This window comes from Ranitomeya variabilis, chromosome 2 (genome assembly GCF_051348905.1).
Source record: "Ranitomeya variabilis isolate aRanVar5 chromosome 2, aRanVar5.hap1, whole genome shotgun sequence".
NCBI lineage: Eukaryota > Metazoa > Chordata > Amphibia > Anura > Dendrobatidae > Ranitomeya > Ranitomeya variabilis.
In genome coordinates this window covers 310,766,647-310,786,154 of record NC_135233.1, presented here as the reverse complement: position 1 = coordinate 310,786,154, position 19,508 = coordinate 310,766,647, and the positions used below count along the sequence as shown (strand labels likewise).

The 19,508-nt window shown below is 43.0% G+C and overlaps 1 protein-coding gene across 1 annotated transcript in view; it reads left to right on the top strand.

Annotated features, from left to right (window-relative positions):
- Positions 1-19,508, top strand: part of MAMLD1 (mastermind like domain containing 1) — a 256,294-nt gene that overhangs the window by 228,337 nt on the left and 8,449 nt on the right. Inside the window, exon 3 of the mRNA XM_077285235.1 lies at positions 18,662-18,799. Within this exon, the coding sequence (XP_077141350.1) occupies positions 18,662-18,799 (138 nt within the window). The remainder of the gene's footprint in view (positions 1-18,661; positions 18,800-19,508) is intronic.

Sequence of the window (19,508 nt, the reverse complement as noted above, 5' to 3'; positions counted from 1 at the left end):
ACAAATCACTTGTGTGCAGTGTGTATAGCCTTGGGTTCTGTACTCTGATAATTCTACAGAAAGGGGCCATAGAGATCTATACTGAGGCATTCCTCCAACCCATCCAAGACCAGGAACAATCATAATGTTGTTTATTATAATAATTATTTATATATAATTATTATTATTCCTATAGATAGAATATACTGTATGTATTTATATACACTGCTCAAAAAAATAAAGGGAACACTTAAACAACAGAATATAACTCCAAGTAAATCAAACTTCTGTGGAATCAAACTGTTCACTTAGGAAGCAACACTGTTTAACAATCAATTTCACATGCACTTGTGCAAATGCAATAGACAACAGATGGAAATTATTGGCAATTATCAAGACACCCTCAATAAAGGAGTGGTTCTGCAGGTGGGGACCACAGACCACTTCTCAGTACCAATGCTTTCCGGCTGATGTTTTGGTCACTTTTGAATGTTGGTTGTGCTTTCACACTCGTGGTAGCATGAGACGGACTTTACAACCCACACAGGTGGCTCAGGTAGTGCAGCTCATCCAGGATGGCACATCAATGGGAGATGTGGCAAGAAGGTTTGCTGTGTGTGTCAGTGTAGTGTCCAGATGCTGCAGGTGCTACCAGGAGACAGGCCAGCACACCAGGAGACGTGGAGGGGGCTGTAGAAGGGCAAAAACCCAGCAGCAGGACCGCTACCTCAGCCTTTATGCAAGGGGAAACAGGAGGAGCACTGCCAGAGCCCTGCAAAATGACCTCCAGCAGGTCACAAATGTGCATGTGTCTGCACAAATGGTTAGAAACTGACTCCATGAGGATGGTCTGAGTGCCCAACGTCCACAGATGGGGGTTGTGCTCACAGCCCAACACCGTGCAGGACGATTGGCATTTGTCACAGAACACTAGGATTGTCAAATTCACCACTGGTGCCCTGTGCTCTTCACAGATGAAAGCAGGTTCACACTAAGCACATGTGACTTATGTGACAGAGTCTGGAGACGCCATGGAGAGCAATCTGCTGCCTGCAACATCCTTCAGCATGACTGGTTTGGCAGCGGGTCAGTAATGGTGTGGGGTGGCATTTCTTTGAAGGGCCGCACAGCCCTCTATGTGCTCGCCAGAGGTAGCCTGACTGCCATTAGGTACCGAGATGAGATCCTCAGACCCCCTTGTGAGACCATATGCTGGTGCGGTTGGCCCTGGGTTCCTCCTAATGCAGGACAATGCCAGACCTCATGTGGCTGGAGTGTGTCAGCAGTTCCTGCAAGATGAAGGCATTGAAGCGGTGGACTGGCCCGCCCATTCCCCAGACCTGAATCTGATTGAACACATCTGGGACATCATGTCTCGCACCATCCACCAACGTCACGTTGCACCACAGACTGTCCAGGAGTTGGGGATGCTTTAGTCCAGGTCTGGAAGGAGATCCCTCAGGAGACCATCTGCCACCTCATCATATATATATATATATATATATACACAGTACAGACCAAAAGTTTGGACACACCTTCTCATTTAAAGATTTTTCTGCATTTTCATGACTATGTACAATTTTCATTCACACTGAAGGCATCAAAACTATGAATTAACACATATGGAATTATATACTTAACAAAAACGTGTGAAACAACTGAAATTATGTCTTATATTCTAGGTTCTTCAAAGTAGCCACCTTTTGCTTTGATGACTGCTTTGCACACTCTTGGCATTCTCTTGATGAGCTTCAAGAGGTAGTCACCGGGAATGGTTTACAATTTACAGGTGTGCCCTGTCAGGTTTAATAAGAGGGATTTCTTGCCTTATAAATGAGGTTGGGACCATCAGTTGTCCTTAGCAGTGGTTTCACCTCTGCTTCTGAGGATAAGTTTATCCGAGTCACTAGCCTCAGAAATCACAGGTTAACAGCAGCTCAGATTAGAGACCAGGTCAATGCCACACAGAGTTCTAGCAGCAGACACATCTCTACAACAACTGTTAAGAGGAGACTTTGTGCAGCAGGCCTTCATGGTAAAATAGCTGCTAGGAAACCACTGCTAAGGACAACTGATGGTCCCAACCTCATTTATAAGGCAAGAAATCCCACTTATTAAACCTGACAGGGCACACCTGTGAATTGAAAACCATTCCCGGTGACTACCTCTTGAAGCTCATCAAGAGAATGCCAAGAGTATGCAAAGCAGTCATCAAAGCAAAAGGTGGCTACTTTGAAGAACCTAGAATATAAGACATAATTTCAGTTGTTTTACACTTTCTTGTTAAGTATATAACTCCACATGTGCTAATTCATAGTTTTGATGCCTTCAGTGTGAATGTACAATTTTCATAGTCATGAAAATACAGAAAAATCTTTAAATGAGAAGGTGTGTCCAAACTTTTGGTCTGTACTGTGTATGTTGTGAGATAGCGCTCCCTGAGTGCGTTGGGGGACACTTGCTTGGCAACAGGATTAAATCACTCAGGCACGGTTTCTCACAAAAACAGTCCATTCCGGTTTATTTAGACTCCGCGTCACAAACAGTTCATTATATACATCAACAGAACATAATAACCACTGACAGTCTGTTCCAATGGCCGATACTTCTCTCCCCGAAACCCCCTTTATCTGCAGTTACCTTCCTGAAACTCCTGCTCCACATGCTGACTCCTTGTCAGTCCTTGTTCCCAGGGAAGCTGCCTAACTGGAATCACCATCCCAGATGATGCCTTGCTCACCAGGCCACCTGACAGTCTCAGACCCACAGAAGGACGGTAGCTTCCCCAACGCAGTGCCATCACAGACTCTGCACATACGGCCTCTCGATGTGCTATTCAGGAAGACCAGTCCCAAGAACTTCCAACACACAGGCCTTCAATCCATGGCCTCACCATGTGCTTTCAGGAATGCAGTCCACTCCAGGACATTCCAACACACAGGCCATCCAGGACCACACACTTTGACCGTTCAGGTCCATACACTCTGAACATGTGACCCAAACCCTGGTCACATTATGTACCTGTAACCACCTCCATAAGTGTGAGGTGTGTGTGGTTAGTCAGTCCCGCCCAGCTCTCCAACTAACCCTGTAAGCCCCCTTATAACAAAACAAACACTTGTGGAACTACAAGTCCCAGAACAACAACATTTCGGGCTTACAGCGCAGAGGACAACCTCTGTCTCTCGACACATACCGGCCATTCATAATGACGCCAGTCACTGTATCACAATATATATATATATATACACAGTGGGTACGGAAAGTATTCAGACCCTGTTAGGTGTCGAGTTCCCACCTCTGCACAGGGGGAATCTCGAACCATCTCCGCTGCGGTCTCCCATTCCTCTCCAGCCGCAGTGGAGCCTGCACAGTGGAGACGTCGGTCCCAGCGTCTAGCTCAGGCTGATACTGGACGACCGGTTACTACTGCCCTTCCAGGCTCTGGTTTTGTAGCCAGCAGTGATCACAAGCGAGCAGGTCTTTCTGGGACTAAGTCCTGCTTTTCCCATACTGAGGATGCCCACGGGACGACCTCCCATTGGAGGTCGAGTGTCACATGCTCAGGTCCTGTTGTGGCTCCTATTGGTCTGTCTGGAAGGTCTTGTAGCACTGCTGCTATAAAAGGTTCGCATGGCCGCTCGGCCATGCGCGAGTGTACTCTTGAAATCGTGTGTGTGTTGATGAGTGAAAGTAGTTCATTAATCATCCCCTCCCTTGTGTATAACTGCTCGTTTAAGGTGGATGTCTGCTATCTAGCGCCCGGCTGAGCTATCAGCAATAAACACACAAAACAGCATCTAATTGCTGTGACCGCCAGTGCGGCGCCGTGCGCTATTAGAGCGCTTTCCTATCCCAAATCTGGGTGGTTAGTGGCATCCGCCAGAGCGGCACTGCATGCACTCTTGTGCAGTTAAGTTATTTTTGCAGTTACTCTGACACCCCAGTTGTGGTGTCGAGCGCAAGAGCTCTAGACGAACTCTAATCCAGTGTCCTGGGATAGAGTTCTGAGACTCCTTGCTTGCGCTCTTGGTGCGGTACCGCGGCCCTGTGACACAACAGGGTTCGCTTCTTTCACACAGGGTGAAGTTAACCCATGTGTGTATCCACATTGTACCGCCATATAGTCCATCATTACTCAGCAGCAGGTTCCATCTCTGCACTGTGGACCCCGGGCTGCGAACGCACCTTATATCATCTCTCTAGTTATTTGGTGCGTTCCGCTAGCCCTAACAGACCCCTTTAAATTTTTCTCTCTTTGTTTCATTACAGCCATTTGGAAAATTCAAAAAAATTCATTTTTTTCCCATTAATGTACACTCTGCACCCCATCTTGACTGGAAAAAAAACCAGTGTAGTAATTTTTGCAAATTTATTAAAAAAGAAAAACTGAAATATTGAATACCGTATATACTCGTGTATAAGCCGAGTTTTTCAGTGCATTTTTTTGTGCTGAAATTGCCCCCCTTGGCATATACACGAGTCACGGTCCAGAAAGTCGGTGGGGAGGGGGAGCGGCATGGAGTGCATATTCATTACCTTAATGAGCGGGGCCACGTGATCTCTCGGTAGGAAGAGCTGCAGGCAAGGGCGGTTGGAACAGGATGCAGTGCCAGCACCCAGGGCAAGCAGGAAGGTGAGTAGAATGTTTTGGTTTTTTTTTAAATAGGAAATATGCAAACAGGGATAGGGGATAAGAAGGCATGCATACAATGACAGGGACAGGGGTGGGAGGCATGCATACAGGGACAGGGAACGGGGAGGCATGCATTCAATGACAGGGACAGGAGAGGCATGCTTACAGGGACAGGAGAGGCATGCAGACAGGGACAAGGGAGGCATGCATATAACGACAGGGACGGGGGAGTCATGTATACAGTGATGGGGAGGCATGCATGCATACAATGACAGGGACAGGGGAGGCATGCATACAGGGACAGGGACGGGGAGGCATGCATATAAGGACATGGACAGGGGAGCCATGCATACAGTGATGGGGAGGCATGAATAGAATGACAGGGACAGGGGACTCATGCATACCGTGATGGGGACGCATGCATACAATGACAGGGACGGGGGAGCCATGCATACCAGGACAGGGATGCGGGAGCCATGCATACCAGGACAGGGATGAGGGGACAATGCCCGGTTTATAATTATATAATTATATTTTATAATTATACATAATTACTTATATGTTGTCATCCACTATAGACATTTCTATATTGATGAGAAATCTGTGAGGATGGTGCTTTCCGGACAGCCCCTTAATATTGGCAGGAATAGCTGAACAACATGGTGCCCACATACTCATCCTGCACATGGATTTTCTGCTGTTGATGCCTATTTTATAGTACTGTAGTATTGTATGTGAACTTTTGTGACAAAGGTATTCAATAGAGCTGTTCACACTAGCAATTTTCATGTGCAAATAACTCAAATAAAATTTGCATTTATTGGACTAACTATAGGACCCCTTAAAATGATGAAAATTTGAACTAATGTTTTTAATTAGAGGATCTGTTCACTAATAGCTTACAATAGTTAAATCTCGAAATCATTGGTAGCACTAAATGCAGGTTACAGGGCTGCACGGATCATGTTTTTCTGGAAGCCAAGCTAGTTGCTCTCAGCTTAATGATCCCACAAAGGACCTTCCTCATTTATGCAGCAGTTTGCGTCTGTATCAAAGAGACCTATTTATGCCCTCAATAGCCCAGTAATAGGGGTTGAATTCAATGGTAGAAAGACTGTGCAGTCTCGTTTATAAGCCAGTTAATGTGCTGACTATATGTGTTATTTGGCTACAGAGACTAATGTAATATTTGGAAACTCTGCATATCAATGCAAACTGTCATAATTATGGACATCATTGTCTTCATTTTTGCAAGCAGCCTATGCTAAGTATGGCTATTTTATGAGACCTTTATACAATGTGACATTTCCAAGTAATGTAAGCAGAGCTGAGCTGGCCCACAAGAGGATCCTCTAGGAAGCCCAGGTTCAGACATGATAATGGGACCCAACGAAGAAAATGATATCCAGTAGTGGGCGGCCTTACTTGAGATGTTACTGCTGGGTCACTTTTTAGATGTTATTGATAAATGATACATGCTTTTAACTTGGATAGATAAAATGTGTACTCACGATCGTTACATACGGTATCTCCAATGATGGGTACCACCACTAAGGATAGATAAAATGTGTACTCAAGATCGTTACATATCTCCAATGATGGGTACCACCTCAGTCAATATTTTGAATTACATGAAAGGCCATCTTGATTACTTTTCAAACCAATAGAATAGAAATCTGCTTTTTTTGTCAGTATATTATCACAGAACATAGAATAAAGGTGCCACAATCATTAAATTCACAGCCAAGGAACACCACATAAAAAATGAATAATTTTCTCAATAAAACTTAACATTTAATTATTATCTCTATAATGAAAGATCACACCACATACAACCTTAGACCAGTGCCAGTTGCCTGACACGAGAGAAAAGATATAGGATACAGGGTTCACTAAATCCCTAATGAATCAACTATCTGTCCCCTACCTTGCCGCAGAGGTTGGCACCCTATATATCCCGCGCAATGGCGCCCCCGCTCATCGCAAGCTCTCCCTAAGTCGCCCTGATGGGCCCTTACGTGCAAGAATGAAAAGAAAAAGTCAAACAACAGAGCATTCACACTAGACAAATAATCTGAAATATTTCTGTATCTACTATTTCCAGTCTGCGGTGAGGTATACATTGCCGGAACAGGGGCTTTAAGCCTTTAGTTTTCTACTTATCATTAGTTCAGAACAGTTCAAGGCAAAACAAGGCCGCTGGTATCTCAAACGTCACTCGTCTTGGCTCTGTTTTGCTGTAGATATCTGACTAACTGCTCAGTTTTGTTAAATGCCTAGAACTTTCCCTGCCAGGTGTGAGAATCTTCTCATGGCTCCCATCAAAGCTATTTTGCTTTGTTGTGTGCAGTTGGATGTGCCAAGCGCCACAAGGACAGAATAAAGACAAACTTAAAAGAACTTCTCCACAATAGCATCTACTCATGGATCACTTACAGCCTTCAAACAAAACCCGCCGTAACTGCCAGCCCCCGAGATAAACTCAGAAACCCGAGCTTGATACTATTTCCACATAACTGTACATCAAGAAGGGAAGAAGAGATAGAATAAATCTAAGGCTACATTATGGCTCCTTTTATCAGCGTTCATATATCAGGATTAGAAGAAGAGGAAAATACAAGATGAATTGACCCGAAACACAAATAAATTGGTTTAAAATCACAGACTTATAGTACACAAAGTTCATTTCTGTATACTGGGAACTTTAACGACAATACGAGTGTATCTGACAGCTAATCTGTAGCTTTGCAGATAATACCTTCAAGAGGGAAAATCATTTTTCAATCCCGTGGATCAGTTTTTACCTATCAATACAATATTTTGCAAACCCTTCCAGGAAAGTGGGGTGGACTATGCAGGAACAGAGATGGCTCAGTAGATGTTGTGAGATAGCGCTACCTGAGTGGGTGGGGGGACACTCACTTGGCAACGGGATTAAAGCACTCAGGCACGGTTTCTCACAAAAACAGTCTATCCGGTTTATTAAACATCATAAACCTCACCACGATCAGTTCATTATGTACATCACCGGAACATCATAAGCACTGGCAGTCTGTTTCAATGGCAGATACTTCTCTGCCCGTAACCCCATTTATCTGGAGTTACCTTACAGGAGCTCCTGCTCCACACAGTGACCAGGGCACTTCAGATAGTACAGACCCGCAGACGGAACTGTAGCTTCCCCAACACAGTAGCCATCTCAGGCTCTACACATACGGCCTCTCCATGCTCTATTCAGGAAGTCCAGTCCCAGACACTTCCAACACACAGGCCATCAGTCCATGGCCTCACCATGTGCTTCCAGGAATCCAGTCCACTTCAGGACATTCCAACACATAGGCCATTCACAGGACCTCACACTCTGACCATTCAGGTCCATACACTCTCAAAAATGTGACCACGCCATGGTCACATTATGTACCTGTAACCCCTCCCCTGGATGGGAGGTGTGTGTGGTTGACCAGACCCACCCAGCTCTCCGACCAACCCTGCAAGCCTCCCTTTACAACTATACAAATACTTGTGGGACTACAGGTCCCAGAACAACAATACTACAGGCTTACAGTGCAGATTCCTTCTGCGACAAATACCGGCCATTTACAATCATGCTGTTTCATTATCACCATTACAGATATGCCTCCATGCGTATGCTGAGGAACACATACAGCGCCCCCTGGCTGTAATATGGGTCACTGAATCACAATGTGTAAAATTAATATTACAGTACTAGGGAAGAGTCAGACAGCTGTATAACGTGGATGGGGAATGCAACACAATGCTCGGACTGGCCAGCAGCTCCCCCGAGCATGACAGCTGCATAGAAATACATGCTGTTACGCTTGGGTCGAGAGAGCCGCTGGCCAGTCCGAGCATTGCGTTGCGCCATTTCACACACGACGAGCAAGCTAATGACATCAGGCACGAGCGTGCGTGCTTCCCCATAATGCCATGCAGCATCACATAGTCTAGCTCAGCCAATCAGGGGGGCTATCACAGTCAGTATAAAAGATGGGTGGGGCAACCAAGGAGCACCAGAGCGCCATTTTATGCTTGTACAATGTAGGGTTTGGACCTCAGACCACACAGTTCATTCTACCTAGTTATAAAGAAAGGCCTAATCTAATTGAGGTGTACTACTTTCAGTACTTAAGCAGATTTAAAATGGGAGTGGTAGTCTCAGTGAGTGAATACTAATCCAAAAATTCAAGTGATATAGGGAACTGCTGTAGCTGTATGGTCACTCATTGTGACTGAATTGATTGATCTGTGATATACTACGGTAACAACACCTTAATAATAGCATTTTTTAATTCTTTACACACTACAAAAAAAGAGGAGCAGTAAATTAAACCCCTCCGTGCTATTTTTGATTTTTCTCTCTCTTTCTAATTCCTTTTTCTAGGCAACTCAAGGCTTTTCAGTGTTACAATTTGTATCAAATTTATTAAAACATAAATCAAATATTTGTATAAAATTGGACGAACACAGCCAATTCAATTATGAAAAGATATGCTCATCTCTACTAACTAACTCCATTTGTTGGCATTAGAAAGACAATGTTCTTTCTTATTGTGGTTCTTTCATAGCAAACAAATGAACTCCATGTTCAATTTATGATGTGGATGACTTCCACTGTGAACAAGCAATGTACAAATCTTAGATTGCACAAAATAAAACATAGTTTTACACTTATTAATATAAGAGGCCATACATATAGCTTTCGTTTCTCACATTAAATAGCTAAAACTGGTCCTAAGCCTCATTTAACAGTTAACCGACCAGCATGATGTACCTGGTTAACTGTGCACTGCATCGGAATAGGCAGAGTGGAGTAACCCACTAACAGACCTCATGTGGCAGCTTCAAGAACAAAAAGATTGAATAAAAGATCCTCTAATGTTCTTGATAATTAGCTCATCTTTATTAGAAAGTTCTATAAAATTAGGAAGCAAAACCATCACAATACTTTGAATAATCTGATGGAAAATGAAGATCACGCCCCAATCAACGCGTTTCGGATAAGAATCCTTAATCCTGATTTGTTTTGCTTCCTTACTTTATGGAAAATTTAAATAAAAAACAGTTTTTATCAAGAACTTTGGTACTGGATCTATCTTTCGTTTCCTTCAGTACTTGTGAAAGCCTTTGACCTGTGACGCTGTTGAGGCTGAGCTGCATTAGCCAATAATTTAGTTGACTGAATCGGGGACATTATTTCTACTTTCTGAGAGCTTTCAGCTCTGGAGCCTGCATAACTTTCAATGCAGCCCTGGACTTTTGATCTGCATTGTATTATTTACAAACCTTTTGGAAGAGCATTGATCATCTATAAACACACATAACACACACATTTGCTACCCTTTAAGTAAAATATCATTGTTAATGCCAATAACAGCCCTATACAGCTGCACACAAATCAAATCTAAGGGCCAACAACGTAGAATGCTACCTAGTAACTATGTGATATAGTGGAAGAAAATGGACTATCGCTAGCAGTGTCACCACAGTGAAAGGAACGTTATGTCCCAAAGATACAGCAACAAACATTATGTATTAGTCACACAATGCGTTTTATCAGGTATTTATTCTATAGAGCCAAAACGCGTTGCATGTCTAATGAATAACATTTGTTTCTGTACATTCTGTCTCAAGCTTCCTTTCACCGTGACATCGTTACTAGAAATAGTTAATTTTCTTCCATTGTACAACATTTAGCTTGGAGGTTAAGTTTGACGAATATCCCAGTTGGACTATTGTGGCTTAAAGCCCCATGATATCTCACCGTGTACAGTGGAGTTATGCTCACTTATACTATATGTCAGGATGATCATAATCCATCATCGTTAATTATCCTTTTAATCAATTACTACACTTATAACGCCCTCTCTTCTGCCGCTTACTAGAGTTGAGCGAATATGTTCGGAAATTATCGCCAAATCCAAATTTGCCATATTTGTGCCATATTGGTACCCTATTCCTGACGAATTTATGTATGACGATCGTTTTCAAACATATTTGCCTATTTCTACTCCCAATGACTCCAGTGGCTATGTTCGGCAAATACTGCAAAAACCATATTACCAACCGAACGTAATCCAAACCGAATATTGAAAAATTTGCTCAACTCTACTGCTTACTTGTGTCACTGCATCCATCCAATGAAGTCACTGAGAAGAAGACAGCTGACCGCACCACCTAATATACACACTGTGAACCCACCGGCTTATCAGCACACGCTGGCCAGCTGATCTCGGGTGCTAATTCCGGAAAAAATGCTGACGTGAATCACAATAGGAAGAAAGCGGCAACACTCACCGATCTTCAGAGCAGGTAATTCTTTATTGCATCACAATCTTCACGGCTCAGGGGTGTATGTACAAAGGAGTGTGAAAGCTTAAACGACGGCCGTTTCGCGCCGCTCTGGCGCTTCAACGGGTTTGACGTGCCAGAGCGGCGCCAAACGGATCAGTGCTCTCTGGCCAGGGATAGGAGCTGCATGAATTTACTTACCCTCCTGGATCCAAGGCTCAGATTATGAGTAGGCGGGCTGGCAAGACGTCACCTACGCACCACGCAAACAATGTTCAGCCTGTGAAAATAGACAATGAGCAACCGATCAGCCAACATGTAGCCAATTGGTGGTCATTTAACTGTCGTAGGTCATGTAGTGTGAACCCACCAGAATTGTCTGATATACCAGGGCAGCAGCGGGGAAATCAAATTCCCAATCTGCCTTCCCAACGCAGACAGCAAGAAACAAGCAGTCCGTATAGTGTAAAACTAGGGGGCAAATAGATGGAGAGGACATTATTGCCCAAATTGCATTCTTTGACAATGAGAGATGAGGAAGCAGGGTGTAAGAGCTTCCAATTCACAAGCCTACAAGAGAAAGCGGGCTCCCGAGGCGGAGCGAGTGTGTGTCTGTGTGTAATATCTGTGCTGCATATGAATTTGCCTTTAATAACTAAGCCCCAGGGCACATGCTCATACCTGAAAACATTTGCAATGCTAATTGCATACAGATTAACTGGAAACATATTATGATTACAAGCGGCATAAATAAAAAATTGTCATTTGATACTTCCTGCAATGTAAAGAAAGCACCGACTGATTGAAACCCGGCAAACGTCATCTTCTTCGTGTCATACCGAATTGCTGTGAAGCCCTAACAAATCTTGCTGAGCATTGACCACCCAAGAAGCCCACGTCAGATCATAATTCCTGTAAATAATCTTTACGTTTGGATCTGACTGCATGGACGGGTGGTGTATGATGCCTATGAGATGTTGCTTTAAGAGGAAATTCAATTGTTTCCTTGAAAAGAAAATGAAGGAACATGTTTCAATATCCACAAATATCTAACAATGTGATAACAAAGCTGCACTGTTAGCTGCTACTGAGCTATAAGAAATACTGCACTTCCCACTAGTGGCAATCCACTTACCTACACGTGCGGCTGCTCCAGAAAACAGTTTACGAAAAAGCTGAGGAACAACCAATATGGCCGGAATTACAGAACCTTCATCCATGGTGCCAGGTCCATGTGTGGAGGTAGCCCTCACTATAGCATGTGATGGTGTATTTCTATATTATATTTCTATTTCTACTTGTAATATACCAGGAATACGTTACAGCCTATATGGCATATAAGACGTACAGATACCAGAGACCTCATTGTAAAAAGTGACTACCACTCTATTTTGAAAAGTATGATGGCCACACCGCAAGAAAAAAAATCTAAATGTATGCAAAAGGGAAATAGGCATCCTAGATGTATATGCCGAAGAAACGTAATAAGATGTTTTGTGCTTTGTTGCATTCTACATTTAGGGTGTGCATTGAATGCTATAAAAGTATTGGGACACCTACATATTCCACCAACACCAACAAGAGCTTTGATGACCTCCCAACCTAAATCCATAGGTATTAATATAGAGATGGTTTCACCTTTGTAACTATATATGCTTCTACTCTGCCTTCTGGGAAGACTGCCTGCAAGATTTTGGAGGTCTCTGAGAATTTTTGCCCATTTATCCAGAAGATCATTTGCGAGGTCAGACATTGATGTTGGAGGAGAGTCGGGATCACAATCTCCATTCTAATTTGTGCTAAAGATTTTAGATGACCAGTAAAGTGCTTTCACTCCAAACTCACCCAACCATGTCTTTACGGACCTTGTTTTGCACACTGGGGCACAGTCATGGGGAACAGAACTTGGCAGTCCCCAAATCATTCCATCAAAGTTGGATGCAAGAATTGTCCAAACTGCTGCCAGGGTCCAGTACCACTCACATTGTGTTTGGTGATGTAAGGCGTGTCTGCAACGTCTTGGCCATGAAACCCATGCCATGATGTTCCCAAAGGGGGCACAGATATTGTGCTGATGTTACTTCCACAAGAGGTTTAGACTCTGCAGTTATGGAGTCAGAAAAAATGCAAAAGAAACACCCAAATCCAAGGTAATAAATAAATATTATAAATTCTTATATAATGAAATTGAGTCCCCAAGGTGTCTTTAAGCAAAAAGAAGGAAGTGGTAACCACTTGCAACCAAGAACCAAACCAACCACCAGATCCAAGGATGTACCAGGAAGACCAGACTGGATCATAAGAAGTAATATCTTTATTAATTAATTAATTAGCAGCGATATAAGAATATAAAATCAATACATTTAACAAAAAATATACAAAAAGTGTGCAAAACAGGACGGCGTATAAACATAAATAAAAGGAAACCCAAAAGCACAATTAGTGTGATAATCACTTATATACTTGTGCACGGTAAACAATTCCCAAAATTGGGGTATAATAATTCCCTGAAAAATTCCCCTGAAAAGTTTATATGTAAAAAAATATATTATAGTGAAAAAAACAATTATATCCTAATTCAAAAACTCCCATAGTAATGTGCAAATAATGCAAAAAAGTGCTAAAGTGCAATTATATTAGGGAACTGATCCATTTGTATATAATATAGCTTCTCCACGGATCCTACACAGTGCCAAACAGAAACAAAGTGCCAAGTGCTAAGGGTGAATAGTTCAGGGATGATATTAATAATCGTTACCTTAGGGCACCACGCCGTCCTGAGTACACGCGCACACCCGACGCGCGTTTCGGAACTAAATTCCTTCGTCAGGGGGTCCTATCCATATTCACATGCTTATCCATATAGTGTACCTCATATTCCACAACGCTTTACACACATTATCATCACTGTCCCCATTGGGGCTTACATTCTAGATTCCCTACTGGTATATCTTTGGAGTGAGGAAAGAAACCGGAGAACCCGGAGTAAACCCACAGAAACATGGGGAGAACATACAAACTCCTTACAGATTTCAACCCAGAACCCCAGTGCTGCCAGGCTCCAGTGCTAACCACTGAGCCACTATTGCATGTACAGTATTTCAATATGCCCAAAGCTCATTTTTTTCGGGGAGAACATACAAACTCGATGCCCTAATAACATCCCAATGACCATTCTGACTTTCCCCAGTGATACCCCAATTGATGTGTAGTAGCAGCCTTGTTTGTCATCACCTTGAAAGGTTTTTGTGGAATCGGACAATTTATGGACTCTTAAGTGAATTATCGTCTTATCCCATGAAGTTATTAGGGCATAGACATGAGCAGTGATGTAAGGAGGAGAAGAGGCTCTTATACTGATTGATCATACGGTTACCAGGACACCATACATTGAGATCTATGTGCAGTATATGCTTAGGGGAGATGTCAAACCTCCATTCAGAAGTGTCAGTGAAGGAAGGGAGGGCGGACTGTCTGCTTTAGCTGCCTACATCTCAGGGGTGAACACGATGATGCTATGTCGCCCATTGTTGTGACTGGTAATAGCCGTAAGCAAAACATCAGAAAGGATCTTAGTATGTTAAACTTGCATGCAACAAGCGGCATCTAGGGGAAGGAAAAAAGCGAGACGGCGGTAAGGCTCGTGGTGTTAGAAGCACTGCGGCCTCTTTCATGTAAAGAATATACAAACCGGATCCGTCCTTTTTTTTTTCTTCAAATCTTCCCCCATAGGCGATCCATATTATTCAAAGCTTACCAGTAAGTGCGGGATAATAGATAGCTTGTGACACGGAGGCGGCCAGCCAGCTGGAGATCGGCGATGCTACACTGTTTGCATTCAGTGCTTAGATTTTAAGGTGCCTTGTTAAACAACAATGGAGGGGCGGCGGCGTTCACCTAGTGACACATTGATAAATAAAGTGATTTTAGCAGCACCAAGTACCTGGCGGGGAATTCTGTCTTTCCAAGGTACATACAAAATAGTGATTTTTCAGAGGTTGACTTTGAATGGCTCTGACAGGCATCGCGATGGGATTGTCATACTTTGTGGATTGCGAAAAGCAGCATTACATGGCTGTAAAAAGCACTTTATTATAACATTGCATAGTGGTTTCATTCAGAGGCTTTTCTTCCTACATTTCTGGCATGGCGCTCAGATCTGCTTCTCCATATGAAGGTGTTTCCAGTAAATGAGGTCATGTAGTGATGTAAATTCACTATACAATAAGGTCTATGCCGATTCCTGTCCCCTTTGCTCCTGCTTTGGCGGCACCTTGGATGTGGGTGATGTGTGACAGCATCGGTCCTGCTTAATTCCTAGGACTTTTGGTGCCGCTAGATCAGGGAGCTATGGGCTTATTTGTCTGATTTTTGATAGCCTTGGTCGGAGCTGCCTGCTATTTAAACCTCTGGGGCTCTGACTTCCACTGCCAGTTAGTGTTGCTACCTGACTTGTTCTCTGGTCCTTGCTTCTGCCGGTTTCCTGAGTCCTCCTGTTTTCTGACCATCCTCATATCTTACGATTCCATTCTTGATGTGGCCTCTTGGCTCTGACCCCGCTTGGTGACCCTTCCTTCCTCTGTTTCGCTCCTTTAGATGGCAGCCTTTCCGTGGAAGTAATCCACTGGACCCTGTTGTAAGACCAGATCCCTGTACAGGGGATAAATGGTGAAGGACGGGGTTCTTCTGGAATCTGCCAGACGGAGTGGCTTGCACCAAGTCTGTCCTGGGCAGCCTTTTTGAGTCTGTGGCCTCTTACAATTGTGACATTATAGAAATACGATATGGACCCCACATCCAAATATTATGCATCGATCTATTGTGGATAAGCAAAATGTACAAAACTGAACACAAGGTTGTTACTTACCACTATCACGTCACAGCGAACCTCTCAGTGGGTCCCTAGCTTGTTAGGAGGAGCACTGCATGGCGACCACTACCGCCACAACACCATGCCACCATAGGGAGCTTCCCAGGAGCACCACAACACCCATGCTGCCAGGCAAAGCCCCCAGGACTTTTACTTGTTCCCTACACTTATGGTATAATGACATAGATTAGGTGTTCTAATATGGGATTGTCCTTGTTTTCTCTATTGCACATGTCCAATGCTAGATCAGAGGAAAATGGCAAATCGTTTTTTAACTCATTTTTCACTTCTGGAAACAAAAACATGGAGTGCAGTACTAACCAAATAAAAATATCATACTGCATCTCAATAGAGCTACCGTACAGTGCCAAATGTACACTTTAAGATATATATTTTTTTGTGATCCGTATGAAGATTTTGTGTATAATGTCAAATCTGATGCATGAAATTCTGTTAAAAACGTGTAAAATGAATAGGCGTACTACCAGTGCTGACCACTAGATGTCATCCCATTTCAATGACATATGAGATAATTTGTATGTTATATCAGTAAGTATCAGCATTTACAGGATACAATGTACAGATTTATTGCTGAGGAGAACTAATATTTACCTTTGTAAAGACCCAGCTAACTTTTACCTAAAATATAACCACCGATCAACCAAACCGCTGCATGACCAGCTCTATCCTCACCTACTGTATTCTCACCCATCCCTTGTAGATTGTGAGCCTTTGCGGGCAGGGTCCTCTCTCCTCCTGTACCAGTTATGACTTGTATTGTTTAAGATTATTGTACTTGTTTTTATTATGTATACCCCTCCTCACATGTAAAGCGCCATGGAATAAATGGCGCTATAACAATAAATAATAATAATATTATAGGGAAATGTCTGTCTGATAATAATAATAATAATAATAATATTTGTTATTTCTTTAGCACCAACATATTCCGCAGCACTCTGTATGGAAAAATAAAGTTTCAATAATCCCTATATCTTATATGGGATTCCAAAATAATTCTGCAAATTCAAGCAATACCAAATCTAAAATTACTCCCTCCGTGTACAGTGCAGAAATGCGCTATTAGGATGTAAAAAAACGCGGTCCTGCTATATAATAAATGACCAAGTGGCACACTTCTTCTTATGTGAATCCATCCTTAATGGGAATCTGTCAGCAGATTTTTGCTATGTAATCTGAAGACAGCATGAGGGCAGAGACAGAATTCAGTGATGTGTCACTTTTCAAGCTGTGTGTATTTGCAATGAATGTTTTATCACCAGGACATTATCACTGCCCACACTACAGCTCTCGTGAGCCCTAGTCCGATCACGCCCCCTCTTGTAAGCAGCTCACTGTCTATACACAATGTACACAGAGAGCCAGGTGTGGGCGAGAGCAGCTTTCTCAAGCTTTGCTACTTCTAAAAACTCTGATTGTGTCACAACTGCTGCACCCAGTATACTTGAGTGATACATCGCTCGAATCAGGGTCTCTTTTCCTACATTATGCTGTTCTCAGATGATATAGCAAAAACCTGGGGACAGATTCCCTTTAAGGATACACATCAATATAATGTGTAGAGGGAGTCTGGGTGAGCACACATTTGTATCCAATGAAAAACCCTGAATGAATAGATGATATTGATTCAAAGGAAGTCAAATTTACCGCAAATTACGGTAAACAAAAAATGGATTTTCCAGAATACTTTTTTTGTTGTTGGCTCCAATACACTCGAATCCAGCAATGGATGGTGGCTGGCTCTTTATAGAGCTGGGAAAGGGTTAAAAAAAATCTACTAGAGCAGAGGTGTCAAACTGCATTCCTCGAGGGCCGCCAACAGGTCATGTTTTCAGGATTTCCTTAGCATTCCACAAGGTGCTGGAATCATTCTGTGCAGGTGATTAAATTATCACCTGTGCAATACAAGGAAATCCTGAAAACATGACCTGTTGGCGGCCCTCGAGGAATGCAGTTTGACACCTCTGTACTAGACTATCATTACCCCTCACCTGTCCATAGCAGCCGACAGGTCCTCCAGCGCTGACTCCAAGTCTTACAGCATGTCCCGCACTGACTGAGCCGCTCCCATGTCATTGACATGTATGGCGTACAGGCAAGCTAGTAAGTGGGGATGAGCAGGAAACCTAGGAGTCACCGCTGAAGGACTAGAGGAGGAGAGCGGAGGACCGGTGGGTGGGGGCTGTTGCAGTAGGACACAGAAAGTATAATATTTAACTATTTTATAACCCTTCCAAGCCCACCGATACCAAACTTTGGGGTCTGGATGTCTCTTAGCGCATATTAAAGGTGACCTGTCATGTCACCCAATGCCATTAACCTTGAGATATTGGGTTAATATTCAGTTTAATAGTGATCTAAGGCCACCTGGATGCCACACTGAATGCCGACTGCCAGGAGGAAAGTGAACTTTACTCCTCCGGGCAGCCTCTGGCTTTCAGTCATAGAGGTGCTGCCGGCGCGTCTCCAGTCAAGGCTCAGTACCTAGACATTTCCCAGGTCCCCTCTAGGGGGCAGGCTAGCAGCCCGCGAGCACTAGTTCAGCTTTACAATGCCGCCAAATGTAACTATCTTGGTGACTAATCCCTTTAAGCAATGAGCGCCATCTTTAAAACTGTGATGCTTTTGTACATAGCCAGAAATATTCTCTTCATATTCTGAGGAATGCATGAATACATTGTTCTTCAGAACAAAATAAGGAAATCTGTGAGAAATTTGCTTGAAAGGACCTTAAATGATATGAATGCTGCAAAGTATGGTGACATTCCACTTTAGTAATCATTCTCATCTGATTTATTGTTTCTGGGTTTTTTCAATTTTTTTTTTGCGTCTCTATTTTTTGGCAGGATCCGAATGTTGGAATTGTTCCCAGAATGCAAGAACCAGGCTCCATACCAAGTGCCGGCCCAGGGCCTACGCCTCTCACGGCTAATGGCTACATACGCAACGCAATCCTGAAGGAGCAAATAATGAGGCGGCAGCAGGTTTGTAAAAAATCAGTTCTATATTTCTCACCTGGATAGAACTTGTTTAATAGAATGTTTTTGGAAATGTAACTTGCAGCCTAAGGCCTATGCACAGGTTGTATCTTACTACTGAAATCATAAGAATGGTGCAAATCATCTGATGAAGGAACAACAAAGCTTGGCTTTATAGATCATACAGATAACCAAAGAAATCTGTCACCAGGTTTTTACTAGCCCATCTGAGAGCAGCATGATGTAGAGGCAGAGACCCTGATTCCAACGATTTATCACTTACTGGTCTGTGTACTCCTGTTTTAACAAAATCCCTGCAGATCTAGCTGTGTATAGCCCCATCCACACCACTAATTGGCTGCTTTGTGTGTACACTGTGCATAGGCAGAAAGCGGTTAATCAATGGTGACTGCGGGGTTTCACAAAGATCATGAATACAGAGGACTACATGACAGCAGATTGACTAATCCTCTAGTCATAATCAACCGCTGATAAATCAGTGATTGAATCAAATCTACAGCAAGCAGCCCAGTAAGTGACACATCTCTGGAATCAGGGTCTCTTTCTCAGATAAGGTGGCAAAAACTTAGTGTTTTTTTTTTTTTTTTTTTTTTTGCTTTTGTTTTTTTCCTCCTATTTTTCCAAGATCCATAACATTTTTTTTTAAGATAAGACTTTGAGGGCTTATTATTTTGTAGTGCCATCTATAAAACTG